General features: G+C 42.8%; 1 protein-coding gene across 1 annotated transcript in view; it reads right to left on the bottom strand.

The window, feature by feature from the left end:
• Positions 1-12797, bottom strand: part of fam133b (family with sequence similarity 133 member B) — a 63266-nt gene extending 50469 nt beyond the window's left edge. Inside the window, exon 1 of the mRNA XM_080216290.1 lies at positions 12673-12797. Coding sequence (XP_080072416.1) covers positions 12673-12696 — 24 coding nt within the window. The 5' untranslated portion in view covers positions 12697-12797. The remainder of the gene's footprint in view (positions 1-12672) is intronic.
• Between the last annotated feature and the right edge of the window lie 4831 nt (positions 12798-17628).

Below are 17628 nucleotides of genomic sequence, written 5' to 3'. Positions count from 1 at the left end.
CGCACTTACTGGCATTAAAATTTAACTGCCTCGCTTTCACCCACTCGTATAATCTATCAGTTGTCTTTTTAATTTTATTCACAAATCTACATTACTTACTATGCCATTAATCTTTGTGTCATTGACAATATGAATCTCTATTGCATTATCTAAGTCATTAATAAATACAACAAATAGTTGAAGTCTCAGCAAAGAAATTTGTGGATTACCACTTGTCACCTCCTTCCAATTTGAGTGCATACTCATGATTCCTTTTTCACATTTTAAATAGCCCAACCAATTCCAAGAGCTTATTTTTAAACAGTCTGATAGGTGGATCCTTATTGAATGCCCCTGGAAGTCAAAATAAATTCCATGCATTGACATTTCTCCTGGCTTCTTTAATTACTTCCCCCCAAAAAATTAGGTTCATTAGAGATGACCTGTTCATTATAAACACATGTTGGTTCTCTTAAATTAGCTGAAATATGCAAGTCATACTGTCCTTAAATTTTATATTCCAATATTTTCCCCACATCAGATGCCAAACAGGTCTATAATTTCCTGGTTTGTCTCCTTTCCCTTTCATAAACGAGAGTTGCAATTGCAATTTAACAATCTAAGAATCACGCTCCAAAATCTGCAATTTCCCCACTATTTCCTTTAACACTCCGGTGTCATCACAAGAACGTTAGTTTTCATAATAGTGTTCTGGTATAGACAACTACAATCCCCGATTCATTATTAGTTTCCCTGGATTGTCAAGTATATAACCCTCATCCACTAACGTGAGGAGGCCAATCAACCCATTGAGCCCATGATGGCACTCAAAGCAATCTAGTCAGTCTGATTCCCTGTGGGGTGGGAGACTGCAGGTTAGCATGTGGAGAGGTGGGTTCAACTGCACGAAAAATTATGAATAAAGTTAAAAGGAAGGAGAGCTCAGGAGATGTTATTAAAGTCTCCCAAACAAGTAACCACAAGACATGGTATGAAAAGGTTTGGGAATCTAACTTCAGGCACAGTAGATAAGGGGGCAGTTAATGCAGGGCTGAGAGTGTTGCATTTGAATGTGTGCAATATACAAAATAGGTAAATGACCTTGTAGCGCAGACTGAAATTGGCAGATACGACATGGTGGGCGTCACAGAGATGTGGTTGCAAAAGGAGTTAAATATCCAAGGGTACACATCCTATCAAAAAGGACAGACAAGTGGGCAGAGGGTGAGGTCACCTTGTTATTAAGAAATAAAATCAGATTGATAGCAAGAAACAACATGGGTCAGAAAATATAGAATCTGTGTGGGTAGAGTTGAGCAACCACAAAGGTTGGACAGCAATGGGAGTTATGTACAGGCCACCGAGCAGTAGTCAAGACGTGTAGCATAAAATATACAAGATAAAAAAGGCAGCAAGAAAGGCAAGGTTACAGAGGGTAGACTGGGAAAATCAGGTTGGCAGCAGATCCGAAAGAAAAGAAACTCAGGGAATGTCTAAGAGATGGCTTTTCCAAACAACTTGTGGTGGAGCCTACTAGCGAACAGGCAATTCTGGATTTGGTGATGTGTAATAAGGCAGACTTGATAAGGGAACTTAAGATGAAGGAACCCTTGTGAGGCAGTGATCATAATATGATAGAACTCTGCAGCTTGAGGGAGAAAAGCTGGAATCAGATGTACCAGTTTTACAGTTGAGTAAAAGCAACTAAAAAGAGGCTTAAGGGAAGAGCTAGAGATTGGGAGAGGAACCTAGTGGGAAAGACGGTGGAATAGCAATGGCTGGAGCTTCTAGGAGCAATTCAGGAGACACAGCAAAATTTCATTCCAAGAAACAAGAATACTAAGGGGAGGATGAGGCAACTATGGCTGATGAGGGAAGCCAGACGCAACATAAATGCAAAAGAAAAAGCACACGATGTGGTGAAGATTAGTGGGAAGAGGACAGAGAAAAGTATGGTGGCTGTTACTAAGGTGGTGGTGCTGGGAAGCTGAAAGGTGTGGAGGTGGATAAATCACCTGGACCAGACGGACTACACCCCAGAGTTCTGAGGAGATAGGCGAGGAGATCGTGGAGGCATTGGTAATGATCTTTCGGGAATCACTGGAGATAGGGAGGTTCCCAGAGGACTGGAAAATTGCTAATGTAACACCCCTGTTTAAGATGGGAGGGAGGCAAAAGACAGGAAATTATAGGCCAATTAGTCTGATCTCAGTCGTCGATAAGATTTGAGAGTCCATTATTAAGGATGAAAATTTGGAATACTTGAAAGTGCATGGAAAAATAGGACAAAGTCAGCATAGTTTCATCAAGGGGAGGTCATGCCTGACAAATCTGTTAGAATTCTTTGAGGATACAACAAGCAGGTTAGACAAAGGAGAGCCAGTGGAAGTTATTACTTGGATTTCCAACAAGGTGCCACACAGGAGGCTCAGTAAGATATGTGTCTATGGTGTTAGAAGCAAAGTACTAACATGGATAGAAGACTGTCTGTCTTCTACCAACCAGCCAACAGGGATTAAAAGGGCCCTTTTCAGGATGGCAACTGGTGACTAGAGGAGGGGTCAGTGTTGGGACCACAACTTTTCACTTTGTACATCAATAATCTAGAGTTTGCAGATAATAGAACGATAGGCGGAGGGACAGGTAGTATTAAAGAGGCTGCAAAAGGACTTGGACAGGTTTTAATAGTGGACAAAGAAGTGGCAGATGGAATACAACATGGGGAAGTGAGGTTATGCACTCTGGTAGGAAGAATAGAAGTGTAGACAATTTTCTAAGTGGGCAGAGAATTCAGAAATCAGAAGTGCAAAGGGAGTTGGGAGTCCTAGTTCAAAATTCTCTTAAGGTTAACTTGCAGGTTGACTTGGTAGTTAGGAAAGCAAAGCAATGTTAGCATTCATTTCAGAAGGACTAGCATACAAAAGCAGGGATGCACTGCTGAGGCTTTAAAAGGCTTTTGTGAGACCACATTTAGAATACTGCAAGCAATTTTGGGCTCGTTTCAAGGAAGGTTGAACTGGCCTTGGAGAGGAGGTTCACGAGTATAAGCCCTGGAATGAAAAGCTTGATGTATTAGGAGCATCTGAGGACGCTGAGTCTGCATTCAATGGAGTTTAGAAGGATGAGGGGTTGGGGGAATCTCATTGAAACTTACAGATTAATAAAGGGTCTGGGACGTGAGAAGATGTTTTCACTAATAGGAGAGACTAGGATCGGAGTGCACAGTCTCAGAGTAGAGGGACAACCTTTTAGAACTTAGATGAAGAGAAATTTCTTCAGCCAGAGGGTGGTGAATCTAAGGAATTCATTGCCACAGAAGACTGCAGAGGCCAGGTCATTGAGTACATTTAAGATGAAATAGCTGGGTTCTTGATTGATAAGGGGATCAATAGTTGACTCTGCACAGACAGTGACCCAAACCAGGAATCAAACCTGGGTCCCTGAGGCAGCAGCATAAACCACTGTGCGCCCTTCTTTCCTGAAATCTTAAACTAATGCCCTCTAATCCATATGCAAGCAACCAATGGGTACAGCTTTTTTGTATACAATTAAACCTGTCTCATTCTTGTGCACTTCCATCAATTCTCCTCTTCAATAAAGAGTGGGGGGTGGGGGGGTGGGGGGGTGGGGGGGGGTGGGGGCAAGAATGAGACTTCACTAAAGAGCAGAGGACTCGTGTTCTGGGAGCAGAGACAGCTGGACCTGTTGGGGGATACTGTGACGTTACAGGAAAATGGTAACTTCATTGGCTGGTAAGTAACTGCTAATTTGAATGACCTATTCTAAGTTGCTTTCAGATTAAAGATAATAAGGGGAATATTTTACAGATTAAATAGCTGAAAATCAGTTGAAATAAAAATAAAATCAATATTAAATAAAATAGGGATGGAGGACCAGATGATGTGTTGTTCCTACATGATATGGGAGCTGGTGGACGTATCACGGTTCCTAGTGAACACATCTGTGGTAAATTTAAAGCTTGAAGTTTATTTACTAGTGTCACAAGTAAGCTTACATTCACAGTATAATGAAATTACTATGAAAAGCCCCTAGTCGCCACACTCCAGCACCTGCTTGGGTACACTGAGGGAGAATTTAGCATGGCCAATGTACCTAACCAACACATCTTTTGGACTGTGGGAGAAAACCACAGCACCTGGAGGCAACCCACACAGACACAGGGAGAACATGCAAACTCTACACAGACTGTGAGCCAAGCTGGGAATTGAACCCAGGTCCCTGGCACTGTGAGGCAGCAGTGTTAATCACTGTGCTGCCCTGTTGGTTGCTCAAGGAATGGCCGCTCAGAGCTGATGAGTTGGAGTATGGGTTTTGGATTCTGTGACACATCGTAGAGGAGGAAAGGACCTGGACACTACATTTCGAGAGACAGTTACACCCCTTAGATTAACCATCGTGAGCTAGGGTTCAATTCCAGCTTCGGGTGAGTGTGTGGAGTTTGCATGTTCTCCTTGTGACTGCATGGGTTCCCTCTGGCTGCTCTGATTTGCTTCCACAGTCCAAAGAGTGCAAGTTATGTTCATTGACCATGCTAAGTTGCCCCTTGGTATCAGAATGACTAGCTAGGGTAACTACGTGGGGTTCTGGGGATAGAGTCTGGGTGGGATTGTGGTTTGTGCAGACTCAATGGGCCAAATGGCCTTCTTCTGCACTATAGGAGGCAACAATTCTAACTACCTTGATTTTAGCCTGTGGTCAGGCACAGGAGGATATGACTATGAGAGAGGCAGATAGAGGGATCCAACAGATAGCACTACAGGGGCCTCAGCCCTTATCCTTGTCCAACAGGCATGAGAATCTTATTCCTTGTGTGCAAGAGAGAGGGGACTGAATGAAGAATAAGGAAACTGATCCTGGCACTGTGGTTCAGGGAGTTGTTCAAGTGGCAGGAGAGAAGAGAAATGTAGTCGTAGTTGGGGATAATATAATTGGGGAATAGACACTTCTCTTAGACAGGATCAAGACTCTCAAAGGCTGCGTTGCCTACCCAGTAAGAAGTCTCATAACACCAGGTTAAAGTCCACCCAATTTATTTTATAGTAAACTCACAAGCTTTCGGGGTTTGCCCTTTCGTCAGGTGAATGGAGAGTCTCCATTCGCTTGACGAAGGGGCAAACCCCAAAAGCTTAAGAGTTTACTATCAAGTAAATTGGGTGGACTTTAACCTGGTGTTGCGAGACTTCTTACTGCGTTTACCCCAGTCCAACATCAGCATCTCCACATCTTCCCTACCCAGTGCCAGGGTTTGGGACATCTGCTCTGGGCTGGAGATGAACTTGTAGTGGAAAGGGGAAGATCCAGTGGTTGTGGTCCATGTAGGCTCCATTGATGTAGGAAGGACTCAGAAGGAGCTTCTACCTAGGTAGTTTGAGAAGTTAGACATTAAATCAAAGAACAGAACTTCCAAGATTATTATCTCTGGATTCTTACCTGAGCCACATGCAAATTAGCAAAGGGTATGTAAAATTAGAGAGATTAATGCGTGGCTCTAATAATGGTGTGGGAGAAGTGGGTATTGGCATCAGTACTGGGGAAAGTTGAAGCTGTACTGGTGGGATGGTCCATATCTGGACCATGCTGGGATCAGTGTTCTTGCAGAACTTATATGTAGGTAGGTAGAGAGAGCTTTAAACTGAAGAGTGGAGGTGAGGGTTCAGTTCCTTGGAAAATTAGGAAGTCAAAGAAAAGGTGGAGTGCAGGTTAGTGATCAGTCTGAATATCAACAGAAAACTACTGGTAATGATACATCATATTAACTTTATATTCCAGCAAGGACTCATACAAGAGCCCAGTTAGGAGCGGGGAGGGTTCCAGCAACGGAAAGTTTAAAAACAGAGGTATGCGAGGGAGCAGTGGCACAGAATAGTGAGGGGAATCTTGACTGTCATACTGTGACAGTAAGAAGTCTCACAACACCAGATTAAAGTCCAACAGGTTTATTTGGTAGCACAAGCTTTTGGAGCACTGCTCCTTCATCAGGTGGGTGGGGGTGTGACAGGCTAGGGCAGGAAATGCAAACAAAATGTCTTTCATTAGAATACTTGAAACATTTGCAGCAAGATAGATAAGATGATAGCACAGGTTGCAACTATGAGTATGATGCATTAGCTATTACAGAAACGTGGTTACAGGATAACCTGGCCTCGATACCCAACATTCCAGAGTTTACAATACCCCAAAAGAATAGGCAAAAGGAGAAAGGAGGTGGAGAAGTGTTGTCAATTAAGGAAGGTTTCAAAGCAGTGCTGGCTCATGAAATAAAGGCAGTGAACAGTGATGTCGAATCGGGGGGGTTTGGGTTGAAATCACGAATAGCAGAGGAAGGAAGGTGGGGTAGAAGTAGTCTATGGACCTCCAAAAATATGACCTCATTTAAAGTCAAAGCACAAATGGGGAAATATCAAGGGCATGTTTGAAGGGAACTGCAATTATCATGGGCGATTAGAATCTGCATATTGATTGGACAATCCAAACCAACAAGGGTAGCATAGAAGAATTTGTGAAGCGTCATCAGGGACTGCATTTTAGAGCAGTATGTTATGGACCCTATCCACGAACAGACTATTTTAGATTTGCTGTGTTTAACGAAGAAGGATTAATAAGGGATCTTGTGGTTAAGGACCCCATAGGCAGTAGTGACCACAGAATGATAGAATTCCAGACAGAATTTGAGGGTGAACATTAAAAGTCCATAACCAGTATCTTCAATTTAAATAAGGGCAATTATAATGGTATGAGGGAGGAGTTGTTTAAGATGAACCAGCTCAGATACAGGTCAGCAGATCAGCAGCAGCAGATATTCAAACAATTGGTCCAAAATGCTCAGCAGGAGTTTATTCCAATCAAATAAAGAGTTTCCACGAGAGAGACAAAATCCACGGTTAACGCAGGTCGAGGATAATGATAAATTTAAAAGTAGGATGTATAATGTGGCAAGGGATAATGGTAGACCAGAGCACTGGGAAGTTTCTAAGATCCAGCAGCAAAAGGCTAAAATGTTCAGAAGGGAGAAAATGAATCTTGAGAAAGCTTGCCTGTAGCATCAAAACAAACAGTAAGAGTTTCTATGGATATATAAATTGGAAGTGGGTGACTAAGGTAAATACGGGACCTCTACTGAACGATGCAGGTGAGTTGGTAACAGCAACAAAGCAAATAAAGGGCCGATATGCTAAATTAATTTTTTACATCTGTCTTCTCTGTGGAAAACATTGCAAATATCCCTAATCAGATGGGCTGATTTCAAATAACATGTAGAAATTGCAATAATCCTAATCACAAGATGAGTTTCCTATGAAACCCATCTCCTAACTCCATGGCCCGGGGTTTAGTTACTCCCTCTGCAACTGGACCCTGAACTTCCTAACCCACAGGCTGCAATCAGAAAGGATATGCAACAGTATCTGCTCCATGATCATCCTCAACACCAGCGCTCCACAAGGTTATGTCCTCAGCCCCTTACTATATTTATGATACGCCTACAACTGCATGGCCGAATTCCTCTCCAACTCTATTTTCAAGTTTGCTGACGACACCATTGCAGGGGATTGGGTCTCAAACAATGGCAAAACAGAATACAGGAAATAAATAGAGAATCTGGTGAACTGGTGCGGCAACAATAATTCTCCCTCAATGTCAACAAAATGAAGGAGATAATCATCATCTACAGGAAGCGTAAAGGAGAATATGCCCCTGTCTATATCAATGGGGACAAAGTAGAAATGGTTGAGAGCTCCAAGTTTCTAGGTGTCCAGATCACCAACAACCTGTACTAGTCCTACCATGCTGACACTACAGCTAAGAAAGCCCAGCATGTCTCTACTTTCTCAAAAGACTAAGGAAATTTAGCATATCTGCTATGACTTTCACCAACTTTTACAGATGCACCATAGAAAGCATTCTTTTTGGTTGAATCACAGCCTGTTATGGCTCCTGCTCTGTCCAAGACAGCAAGAAACTAATAAGTGTCATGAATGAAGCCCAATCCAGCCTCCCATCCATTGACTCTGTCTACACTTCCTGCTGCCTCTGAAAAACAGCCAGCATAATTAAGGACCCCAGGCATCCCAACATACTCTCTTCCATCTTTTTCTGCCAGGAAAAAGATACAAAAGTCTGAGGACACATACCAATTGACTCAAGAGCAGCTTCTTCCCTGCAGCCATTACACTTTTGAATGGACCTACCTCATTAAGTTGATCTTTCTCTATATCCTAGCTATGACTGCAACGCTACATTTTGCATTCTCTCCTTTCCTTCTCTATGAATGGTATGCTTTCTATAGCTCACAAGAAACAATACTAATATATGTATCACTGTATACTAATACATGTGACAATAATAAATCAAATCAGAAAACTATCAGAAAAACTGAGGGGGCTAAAGGCAGACAAGTTGTCAAGCCTGAATAAATGCACACTAGGGTTTTAATGGAAGTGCCTGTAGAGATTGTGGACCCGTTGGTTGAAATATTTTGTAACTCACTAAATTCCAGGAGGGTACCAGAAGATTGGAAAACAGCCAATGTGACACTCTTGTTCAAAAAGGGAATAATGGCAGAAAGCAGAGAACTATATTCCAGTTACTTTAACATCTAATATTGGCAAGATACTGGAATGAATATCCAAAAAGGAAATAGCTAATCATTTAGAAAAGCTGAATTATAATCGAATCTAATCAACATGGTTTTATGAAAGGTAATTCATGTGATAAATTTGCTCAAATTCTTTGAGGATGTAATCGAAAGAATAGTGGGGAACCTATAGATGTAGTGTACTTAGATTTCCAAAAGGCATTTTGACAAGATGCTGCACATAAGGCTGCTGTATAAAATAAATGTATATGGAATTGGAGGAAGTGTGTTGGCATGGATTGAAAACTGGCTGTTAGATAGAAAATGAGAGTTGGAATAAATGGATGTTTTTCAGAGTGGAAGATGTAACTAGTAGAGTACTGCAAGTATCCGTTCTTGGGCTGCATTTGTTCATTATTTACCTTAATAACCTAGAGGAACAAATAGAATGCAAGGTTTCCAAATTTGATAATGATAAGAAGATAGGTGAATGGGCAGATTGTGATGAGGAAATTGTGATTCTGCATCAGGATATAGATAGAGTGTGACTGGCAAAAACCAGGCAAATGGGAGTTTAATGTGGGGAAGTAAGGGTTCATGCACTTTGGTAGGAGGAAGCAAAAGGCAGATTATTAATCAATTGGAGAGAGACTGCAGGTGAGTGAAGTACAGAGGGACCTAGGTTCTAGTGCATAATTCACAAAAGCTAGCAAGCTGGGCCAACAAGTGGTTAAGATGACAAACAACATTTCGGCCTTTATTACATAGGGGTTGGAGTTTAAAAAATAGGGAGGTTTTGTTGCAATTGTACAGGGTGTTGGTGAGGCCTCACCTGGAATACTGTGTGGAATACAGTTTTAGTCCCTTTAGCTCATCAAGGATATAGTAACATTGGAGGCAGTCCAAAGGAGATTCACCAGACAAATTCCTAGAATGAGAGCGTTGTCCTATCAGGAAAGACTAAATAGTCTGGGTCCATATTCCTTGGAGTCGACCTTGTTCAAACATAAAAGATCCTGACAGGGCTTGACAGGGTAGATGATAAGATGTTTTCACTAGTGGGAGAGTCTCGAACGTCGGCCATAGCTACAAGATAAAGGGCAAGTCAGTTAACGTTGCGGTGCGTAGAAATTTCTTCTCACACAGGTGGTGGTGAATTTCAGGGATTCTCTGCTGCAAAGGGTAGTGGAAGCTGGATCATTGGAAGTATTTAAAGTGGAGTTGTGTAAATATTCACTAGATTAAGGAATAGAGGGCTATGGGGAAATGGCACAGGAAAGGAGCTGAGGCCAGCATTGATCAGCCATGACTGTATTGAATGGCAGGGCAGGCTTGAAGGGTCTGATGGCCTATTCCTGCTTCTATTTTGTGTGGTGTAAATCTGCCCTGCAATATCAACACTGAAACAATTCTGGGAAATCCCCTCTGTCCCTTCTCAATGTATCCTTCCTAAATATTCCAGTTATGGCCTGACTAGTTTTATAAAGGTAGGGAACCACTTCCCTCAACACTGGTGCTCCACAAGAATATAGTCCCTTACTATACTCCTTAAAACACCTATAACTGTGTGGCCAAATTCCCCACCAACTCAACTTTGAAGTTTGCTGATGAAACCACCATTGTGGGTAAGATCTCAAACAATGATGAAACAGAATATAGGAAAGAGATAGAGAACCTGGTGAACTGCTGTAACGACAAATACATCTCCCTCACTGTCAGCAAAACAAAGGAGACAGTCCTCGACTTCAGGAAGCATAGTGGAGGACATGCCCATCTCTGTATCAACAGGGATGAATTTGGAATGGTTGAGAACTTCCAGTTTTTCGGTGTCCACATCATCAGCAACCTGTCCAGGTCACCCCACCCCATTACTACAGTTAAAAAAGCCCAGCAACGCCCCTACTTTCTCAGAAGACGAATGAAATTTGACATATCCGCTATAACTCTCACCAACTTTAACAGATACACCATAGAAAATATTCTTTTTGGTTATATCACAGCTTAGTACGGTTCCTGATCTGCCCAAGACTGCAAGGAACTACAAAGAATCGTGAACTAAGTCCAGTCCATCACGCAAACCAGCCTTCCATCCATTGATTCTGCCTACACTTTCCTGCTTTCTGCCTTTTTCCCTTTTTGAAAACAATGTCACGTTGGCTGTTTTCCAATCTTCTGGTACCGTCCTGGGATTTAGTGAGTTACAAAATATTTCAACCAACGGGTCCACAATCTCTACAGGCACTTCCATTAAAACCCTAGTGTGCATTTATTCAGGCCTGGCGACTTGTCCACCTTTAGCCCCCTCAGTTTCTCTGATAGTTTTTTGACTTGATTTATTATTGTCACATGTATTAGTATAGTGATATATATTAGTATTGTTTCTTGTGCGCTATACAAAGCATACCATTCATAGAGAAGGAAAAGCAGCCAGCATAATCATAGACCCCACAAACCCCAGACATACTCTCTTCCACCTTCTTTCATCAGGAAACAGATATAAAAGTTGAGGACACTTACCAACTGACTCAAGAACAGCTTCTTCCCTGCTCTCAAAAGACTTTTGAAGGGACCTACCTCATTAAGTTGATCTTTCTCTATACCCTAGTTACAACAGTAACACTACATTCTGTACTCTCCTTTTCTTCTGTACATACAGTATACTTTGTCTAGTGCACAAGAAACAACACTTTTTACTGTATATTGATATGTGACAATGATAAATCAAATCAAAACTTTCTTGCCTTTGTACTCAGTGCCTTCACTTATAAAGCCTAAAATCCCAAATGCCCTCAATCTGGTCTGTCCTTCAAAGATCCAGACACATGGGCCACATCACCACTTGCTTCACCCTGGCCCCTCTTTATGTGCAAACAATTTAGAACTGTGCTATTAAGTGTATATAATTGCCTCTCCCTGTCTTTATCAATATGCACCATTTCATACTTCTCTGTGTTAAATTCTGTCACTTCTCTGCCCATTCAGCAAGCCTACCTGCATCTTGTTGCAGTCAAGTTTATGTAAGCCCACAGTAGGCTTACATTAACATTGCAATGAAGTTACTGTGAAAATACCCTATTTACCACACGCCAGCACCTGTCTGGGTACACTGAGGGAGAATTTAGCATGGCCAATGCATCTAACCAGCATGTCTTTCAGACTACAGGACGAAACCAGAGCACCCAGAAGAAATCATGCAGACTACACGAATACATGCAGACTCTGCACAGACTGTGACCCAAGCTGGGAATCAAACCCATGTTCTTGGCACTATGAGGCAGCTCTGCTAACTGCTGTGCCACTGTGCCACCCACTGCCAACTGCTATTATCACAGCCTGATGTTTGGCAAATTTTGAAATTGTACTCTGCATTCCAATATCCATGTTGTTTATACATGCAAAAATAAAATCAGCAGTCTGACCCTTAGGGAACACCACTACCTACCAGACTCCAGAAAAAACACTGACTCTCTTATTCCACACACCCGAGTTTTGTTAAGCAACCCTTAATGTGGCAATCTGTCAAACGTTTCCAAAAAACCTAAACAGACAACATCCATTGCTTTCTTTTCCATTACTTCTTCAAATAATTTAATTAAACTAGTTAAGCACAATTTACCTCTTACAAATCTATGTTGACTCTTCATTTTTTTCTGATTGCTTCCAAAATCTCACCCACCACTGACGTTAGAGAAACTGGCCTACAATTCCTATTACTGTCCCTCCACCTTTCTTCAATAAGGGACATTTGTCACTTTCCAATCCTTTGGCATCTCCCCCATATTTCAGGAAGATTGGAAAATTACGGAAATCTCTTCCACTATCTACAATCCCACTTCTTATAGTGACTTGGGATTCAAGCCATAAAGTAACTAATCAACAAGTTTACCATTTCTGTTTTTGTATTGGCAATATCACCCTCCTGATTTCTTTTCAAAGGGCTCCCATTGCCCTTGAGTTCCCTGGCGGGTTCAGCAGGGAGCAGCTCCCCCCTGGGCCAAGACTGCCCCTCAGCCAGCTCCACCTTCACCTGTCTACAGGCCCGCTGACAGGTCAGCGCCGGTTTACCCGATCCGGGTTTGAGCCCCGGGGCCATAACTCACCACTCGGTTGTCCCGCTTCCCCATGTTTTCTTTGGCCCACAAGCTAAGCAGACACCGTCCCTTCCGGAGCCCGCCAGCCGCCCCCACCACTGCTTATCCTCACGCGCCTGCGTACACCAGCCACATCGCCTTAAAGGGGAACTGCCTGCCCAAAGCGCGCCTGCGCGACGTCACGCGCAGCGGAAGTGACGGACACGGTTTGGCGACAGGATTTCCGGCGAGTGGGATATGCGCAGTGAGGGGGTCGGAATAGGGAATGGATGATCTTGGTTTCAGTTAGTTCATTCTGCCTCTGTCTTGAAGGTACAAATCACAGTAATTAACATGTTGTCGGCCTTTTGGCTGAGGTCAAATGTAGTTTTGGCAGCCTGCAGTTGGTTGAAGTCATGAGGTTACGCTGAGGCTTCATTTGAAGCAATTTTTCAAAGCGGCGTCTCGGCCTTTTGACTAAGATGCAAATAAGATCAAGCCTACTCCAATCAGGTTGGATCATGTAGATCAAGCCCAAGACAGGAGGTGAGAGAGAGTCCTGTCTTGTCAGCTTGCATTGGGAATGTCTCACTTGCTGAGATTTTGAATTGGGCTTTGATTGGATTGAATTGGATGTATAAACAAAAAAAGTTCCAGAATAATCATTTTGGTGTTAGGTTTGGCATAAAACAATATCAATAACCATCTCCAGTCCTTTAAAATTGTAAATGTTGTTGGTAATATTTCCCTGAAATTATTGTGTCAATATAGCAGGAATTTCTAAGACAAAAGCAAATTATTGTGGATGTGGAAATCTGAAACAAAAACATCCAAGGCCGGAATTGAACCAGAGTCCCTGGTGCTGTGAGGCAGTCGTGGTAATCGCTGTGCCACCTGTAGTCCAGTTCAATTTCTGACCAGGGATGTTGATAGTGGGGATTCAGTGATGGTAATACCATTGGAAGTCAAGAGGCAATGGTTAGATTCTTTTTTGTTGGAGGTGGTCAATGCCTGTCTTTTGTATTGCACCAATATTACTTGTCAGTTGAAACCTGGATTTTGTCCAGGTCTCGCTGCATTTGGACATGGATTGCTTCAGTATCTTGAGAAGTCACAAATGGTACAGAATGTTGTGTAATCATCAGCAGATCTCTTTCTGCTGTAGCCACAGAATATATATGGCTAGTCCAGTTTCTGGTCAATGGTATCCCTCAGAATATTGATAGTGGGGGATTCAACTATGTTAATGCCTTTGAATGTCAAGAAATGATGATCTTTTGCTGGAGATGGTCATTGCCCGGCACTTGTGGGACGCGGATGTTATTTGCCATTGTCAGCTTAAGCTTAGATATTTTCAGGTCTTTTTGTATTTGGACATGGGCTGCTTTCGTATCTGAGGAGTTATGAATAGTGCTGAACATTGATGATTGCACAGTGAACAACTCCACTTCTGACCTTACGACGGAAGGAACAACACTGATGAAATTGCTGAAGAATCTTGCACCTTGGACACCGCCCTCAGGATCACTTGCTGTGATCTCTTAGAACTGAGATGATTGACCTCCCCTGCAACCACCATCACCATTTTCCATTGTATTTGGTATGACTCTAACCAGTAGAGAGTTTTCCCCTTGTTTTTAATTGACTCCGGTTTTGCTAGGGCTCCATTCCGCATTCGGTCGAATGTGGCCTTGATGTCAAGGACAATCACTCTCATTTCACCTCTGGAATTCAGCTCTTGTGTCCATGCTCGAAGCAAGGCTGTAATGAAGTCAGGAGCTGAGTGGTTGTTGCAGAATCCAAGCTGAATGTTGAGCAGATTATTGCTAGGCAAGTAACTCTTGATAGCACTGTTGATGATCCTTTCCATCAGTTTACTGATGATCGAGATTAAACTGATGAAGTGGTAATTGGCACATTTGGATTTGATCTGCATTTTGTGGGCAGAACATACTTGAGTAATTTTCTGCACTGCTGGACAGATGCCAATGTTGTAGCTGTACTTGGGTGGGAGTGTGGCAGGTTTTGAAGTACAAGTCTTCAGTACTATTGCCAGAAAATTATCAGGGCCCATTGCCTTTGCAGTATCCATTGCCTCCAACCATTCCTTGATATCACATGGAGTGAATCAAATTGGCTGGAGACTGGCATCTGAGATGCTGGGGACCATTGGATGAGGCCGAGATGGATCATCCACTTGGCACTTCTGGTTGAAGATCATTGCAAATGTTTCAATCTTATTTTTTGCATTGATATGCTGGGCTTCTCCAACATGAGGATGAGGATATTGATGGAGCCTTCTCCAGTGAGTTGTTTAATTATCCACCACCATTGACAGCTGGATGTGGCAGGACTGCAGAGCTTAGACCTGATCCATTGATGTGGGATTGCTTAGCTCTGTTTATCACTTGCTGTTTATGCTATTTGGCACTCACATAGTGCTGTGTTATAGCTTCACCAGATGGACACCTCATTTTTAATATGCCTGATGTTGATCCTGGCGTGCCCTCCTGCACTCTCCATTGAACCAGATTGATGGTAGAATGGGGGATGTGTCAGGACCATGAAGTCACAGATTGTGATTGAGTACAATTCTACTGTTGATGACCCACAGTGCCTCATGATTTGACCAAATCATTCGTTGCTATATCTGTTCAAAGTCTATCTGAGAGGTGTTTAGCTCTTGTGTTGTCAATCATAGAAATCCTACAGTACAGAAAGAGGCCATTCAGCCCATCAAGTTTGTACCAACCACAATCCCACCTAGGCCCTACCCTTCCATCCCTACATATTTTATCCACTAATCCCTCTAACCTACATATCTTTGGACACTAAGGGGCAATTTTAGCATGACCAATCAACCTAACCCGCACACCTTTGGACTGTGGGAGGAAACCGGAGCACCTGGAGGAAACCCATGCAGGCACAAGGAGAATGTGCAAATTCCACACAGACAGTGACCCAAGCCGGGAATTGAACCCAGATCCCTGGAGCTGTGAAGCAGCAGTGCTAACCACAGTGCTACTATGCCGCCCATGCTTCAACCTTATTGTCAGAAGGTTTCAGATCACACATTGACCTGCCTCCCTTTAATTAATAGTTGAATTTTGCATATATTTCCTACTTGAGCACTAAAAACTGGATATAATGGCTGACTCTCACTACAAAGAACAAAGAAAATTACAGCACAGGAATACGCCTTTCGACCCTCCAAACCTGCACCAACCTGCTGCCCAACTTAACTAAAATCCCTTCTGGGGACCATATCCCTCTATTTCTATCTTATTCATGTACTTGTCAAGACGCCGCTTAGAAGTGACTACCATATCCACTTCCATTACCTCCCCTGGCAAAGATTTCCAGGCACCCACCACCCTCTGTGTAAACAAAAAAACCTGCCTCATACATCTCCTTTAAATCTTGCCCCTCGCACCTTAAACCTGTGCTCCATAGTAATTGACTCCTCAACCCTGGAAAAAAGCTTCTGAATATCCACTCTATCCAGGCCTCTCATAATCTTGTTGACTTCTATCAGGTTGCCCCTCAACCTCTGTTGTTCCAGTGAGAACAAACCAAGTTTCTTCAACCTCTCCTCATAGCTAATGCCCTCCATACTAGGCAACATCCTGGTAAATCTTTTCTGTACCCTCTCTAACCCTCCACATCCTTCTGGTAGTGTGGTGACCAGAATTGAACACTATATTCCAACTGCGACCTAACTAAGGTTCTATAAAGCTGCAACATGATTTGCCAATTTTTAAACTCAATGCCCCGTCCGATGAAGGCAAACATGCCGTTCGGCCTTTTTGCCTACCTTCTCCACCTGTGTTACCACTTACAGTGAGCTGTGTACCTGTACACCCAAATCCCTCTGCCTATCAATACTCTTAAGGGTTCTGCCATTTACTGTATTTTTCCTGTCTGTATTAGACCTTCCAACATGCATTACCTCACATTTGTCTGGATTAAACTCCAACTGCCATTCTCTCTGCTCAAGTCTCCAACTGATCTATATCCTGCTATAAACTCTGATGTTCCTCATCGCTTTCCGCAAATCCACCAACATTTGTGTTGTCCGCAAACTTATTTATCAAACCAGTTACATTTTCCTCCAAATCATTTATATGTATTACAAACAGCAAAGGTCCCAGCGCTGACCCCTGAGGAATGCCACTTGTCACAGTCCTCCATTCAGAAATGCACCCTTCCACTGCTACCCTCTTCTATGACCAAGCCAGTTTTGTATACACCTTGCCAACTCATCTCTGATCCCATGTGACTTCACCTTGTATACCAATCGGCCACAAGGGACCTTGTCAAAAGTCTTACTGAAGTCCATGTAGACAACATCCACTGCCCTACCCTCATCAATCATCTTCGTCACTTCCTTGACAAGCTCGATCAAGGTCATGAGACACGAAACCATGTTGTCTCTCACTAATATGTTATCTTGTTTCCAAGCGGGAATAAATCCTGTCTCAAAGAATCCTCCAATAGTTTCCCTACCACTATGTAAGGCTCACCATCCTGTAATTACATGGATTTTTCATGCTACCCTTCTTAAACAAAGGAACAACATTGGCTATTCTCCTCCTCTGGGACCTCCCATGTAGGCAGTGAGGATACAAAGATTTCTCTCGAGGCCTCAGCAATTTCCTCCCTTGCCTCTGTCAGTATTCTGAGTATATTCCATCAGACCCTTGGGACTTGTCTACCTTAATGTTTCCCAATATCACCTCCTTTTTGATCTCAACATAATTCAAACTATCTACACACTCTTTCCCAGACTCATCATCCACCAAGTCCTTCTCTTTGGTAAATACTGATGCAAAGCGCTCATTTAATACCTTGCCCATTTCCTTTGGCCCCACGCAAAGATTCCCTTTCTTGTTCTTGAGTGGGCCACCCTCTCTCTGGCTACTCTCTTGCTCTTTATATATGTTTAACAAGCGTTGGGATTTTCTTTCTGCTGGCCAATGATTTTTT

Source organism: Carcharhinus amblyrhynchos, chromosome 2 (genome assembly GCF_965287045.1).
Source record: "Carcharhinus amblyrhynchos chromosome 2, sCarAmb.v2.hapA, whole genome shotgun sequence".
In the NCBI taxonomy this organism is placed as follows: domain Eukaryota; kingdom Metazoa; phylum Chordata; class Chondrichthyes; order Carcharhiniformes; family Carcharhinidae; genus Carcharhinus; species Carcharhinus amblyrhynchos.
Note: the sequence above shows the minus strand (reverse complement) of the source record. Positions and strands in the feature narration are given on the sequence as shown.